Source organism: Amphimedon queenslandica, unplaced genomic scaffold (assembly GCF_000090795.2).
Source record: "Amphimedon queenslandica unplaced genomic scaffold, v1.1 AMPQUscaffold_13509, whole genome shotgun sequence".
Lineage (NCBI taxonomy): Eukaryota > Metazoa > Porifera > Demospongiae > Haplosclerida > Niphatidae > Amphimedon > Amphimedon queenslandica.
This window is the reverse complement of record NW_003546255.1, coordinates 30707-32316: the sequence shown is the minus strand read 5'-3', so window position 1 is coordinate 32316 and position 1610 is coordinate 30707. Positions and strand designations below refer to the sequence as shown.

Sequence of the window (1610 nt, the reverse complement as noted above, 5' to 3'; positions counted from 1 at the left end):
TGGATTCAATTATATTCAAGAGTTATATTTGATTATTCGTGGGAGCATGTATCTTATTAACATTCCTTCTCACTGGTGAAACTAGTCTCAAGGGCACAATAGGCATTCCATTGTTGCTTTTTAAAATTCATGAATATTGATAGCTCAAAATTTTTTCGTCTCATTCTGATGAGCCTTGTTTTTAATTTTTCAAGCCATATTTGACAACTACATTGTATTTCTTATGTTGTAGAGTTACACATTTTTTAGATTCAATTACTTTTGTTTTTAGATAAGCTTTCTTATCTCAAGCTGTCGTACAATCCATTCAATGGGCAGTGGACTGTCACTGACGAAGAAAGTAAGGTTGAAGGTGAGGGCAGAGTCTCTGAGCAGCTGGAAAAGGCTTCAATAAATTAAAGATTATTTTTAAAAATTAAAATAACAATAATAATAATAATAATAACAAAAATTAGAACATAGCACCAATTAACACAAATTTTGTAATGTTTGATCTGCATCAATTTTTATCAAGTTTTTAAACTTAAAAAATTATGTTGCCATCTATCATATCTTTAGCTGCAGCTTCAAAATGAAAGTATTCAGTTCAAAATATTAACATAGTTCCAATCCTACTTGAAACACAGAGGGAGAGTATTCTATAGATATGACCAAAATGCCATAAAACAACTGAGAGAAAAAAATTCAAAAAAATTAGGTCGTAAGAAAAGGAGAAATAGTGAAGAGAAAGGGACAGTGGAGAGGGTAATAAAGAGGAAAATTTAATAAAATAATGCAAACGAATGCGTGTGAGTGATTCCGATATGATTAAGTCCATGCTATACAGAAAGAATTATTCACAAGAAATGGGAACAACAGAAGATTACAAGGAGTAAAGAGACTCTGGGATGGAGATGCATCCAGGAAGAGAGAAAGTAGATGCATCTAATGTAACAAGACCTGCTCCAGCTCGGCTGGTATTCATCGAAGAGATTATCTCCCATTTGTCTCGTTTTGGGTCGTACATTTCGGCGGAGTTTAAATAGACTTTGCCGTCATGGCCCCCGACAGCACAGAGGTACTGGCCGAGAGTTGTGAGTCCCACGCCTCCGCGACAAACATTCATGGACTGAACAAACTGCCAAGTGTTAGTGACTGGATCATACCTTTTGTAAGGAGGAAGAGAGAGAGAGAGAGGGTGAGAAAAGTATAAATACATGTACATGTTCTTTGGCCAAATTTTGCCAAAAAATGACTAAGAGAGAGCTTTCCATTTTTATGATTTTTTCTGATATGTATACATGCATAAAAAGTTTGAGCTGATTCCAATCAAATTTAGATTTTTTTATAAATTTTAAAAGCTACTCAAAAAGCCATGTACATGTACTACCTATTATAGTTTAGCTCACTTAGCACACATTTTGTGGGAAACCCTGGCTACTATATACATTTGACAGACATGCACTTTTATCAATAACAGGAAATGTTCAATGCCCACAGCTAGTAACCAATCCAACCACAGCTCTCACAGAAACCAAGCCCCAAACCACGCCCACTCACCTCTCAATAGTCTCCAATGGAGAAGCATCATCAAATCCTCCAACAGCATAAAGAAAGCCATTAAGAGCAGC

At 35.5% G+C, this 1610-nt stretch overlaps 2 protein-coding genes across 2 annotated transcripts in view; one reads left to right on the top strand and one right to left on the bottom strand.

Annotated features, from left to right (window-relative positions):
- LOC100636141 (NAD-dependent protein deacetylase sirtuin-6-like) overlaps positions 1–531 on the top strand; it is a 2985-nt gene extending 2454 nt beyond the window's left edge. The window contains exon 11 of the mRNA XM_003383533.3: positions 272–531. Within this exon, the coding sequence (XP_003383581.1) occupies positions 272–399 (128 nt within the window). The 3' untranslated portion in view covers positions 400–531. The remainder of the gene's footprint in view (positions 1–271) is intronic.
- A 125-nt stretch (positions 532–656) lies between these two features.
- Positions 657–1610, bottom strand: part of LOC100636015 (kelch-like protein 20) — a 4750-nt gene continuing 3796 nt past the window's right edge. Inside the window, exons 8-9 of the mRNA XM_020006913.1 lie at positions 1540–1610; positions 657–1145 (exon numbers count right to left, since the gene is read on the bottom strand). Of these exons, the coding sequence (XP_019862472.1) occupies positions 863–1145; positions 1540–1610 (354 nt within the window). The 3' untranslated portion in view covers positions 657–862. The remainder of the gene's footprint in view (positions 1146–1539) is intronic.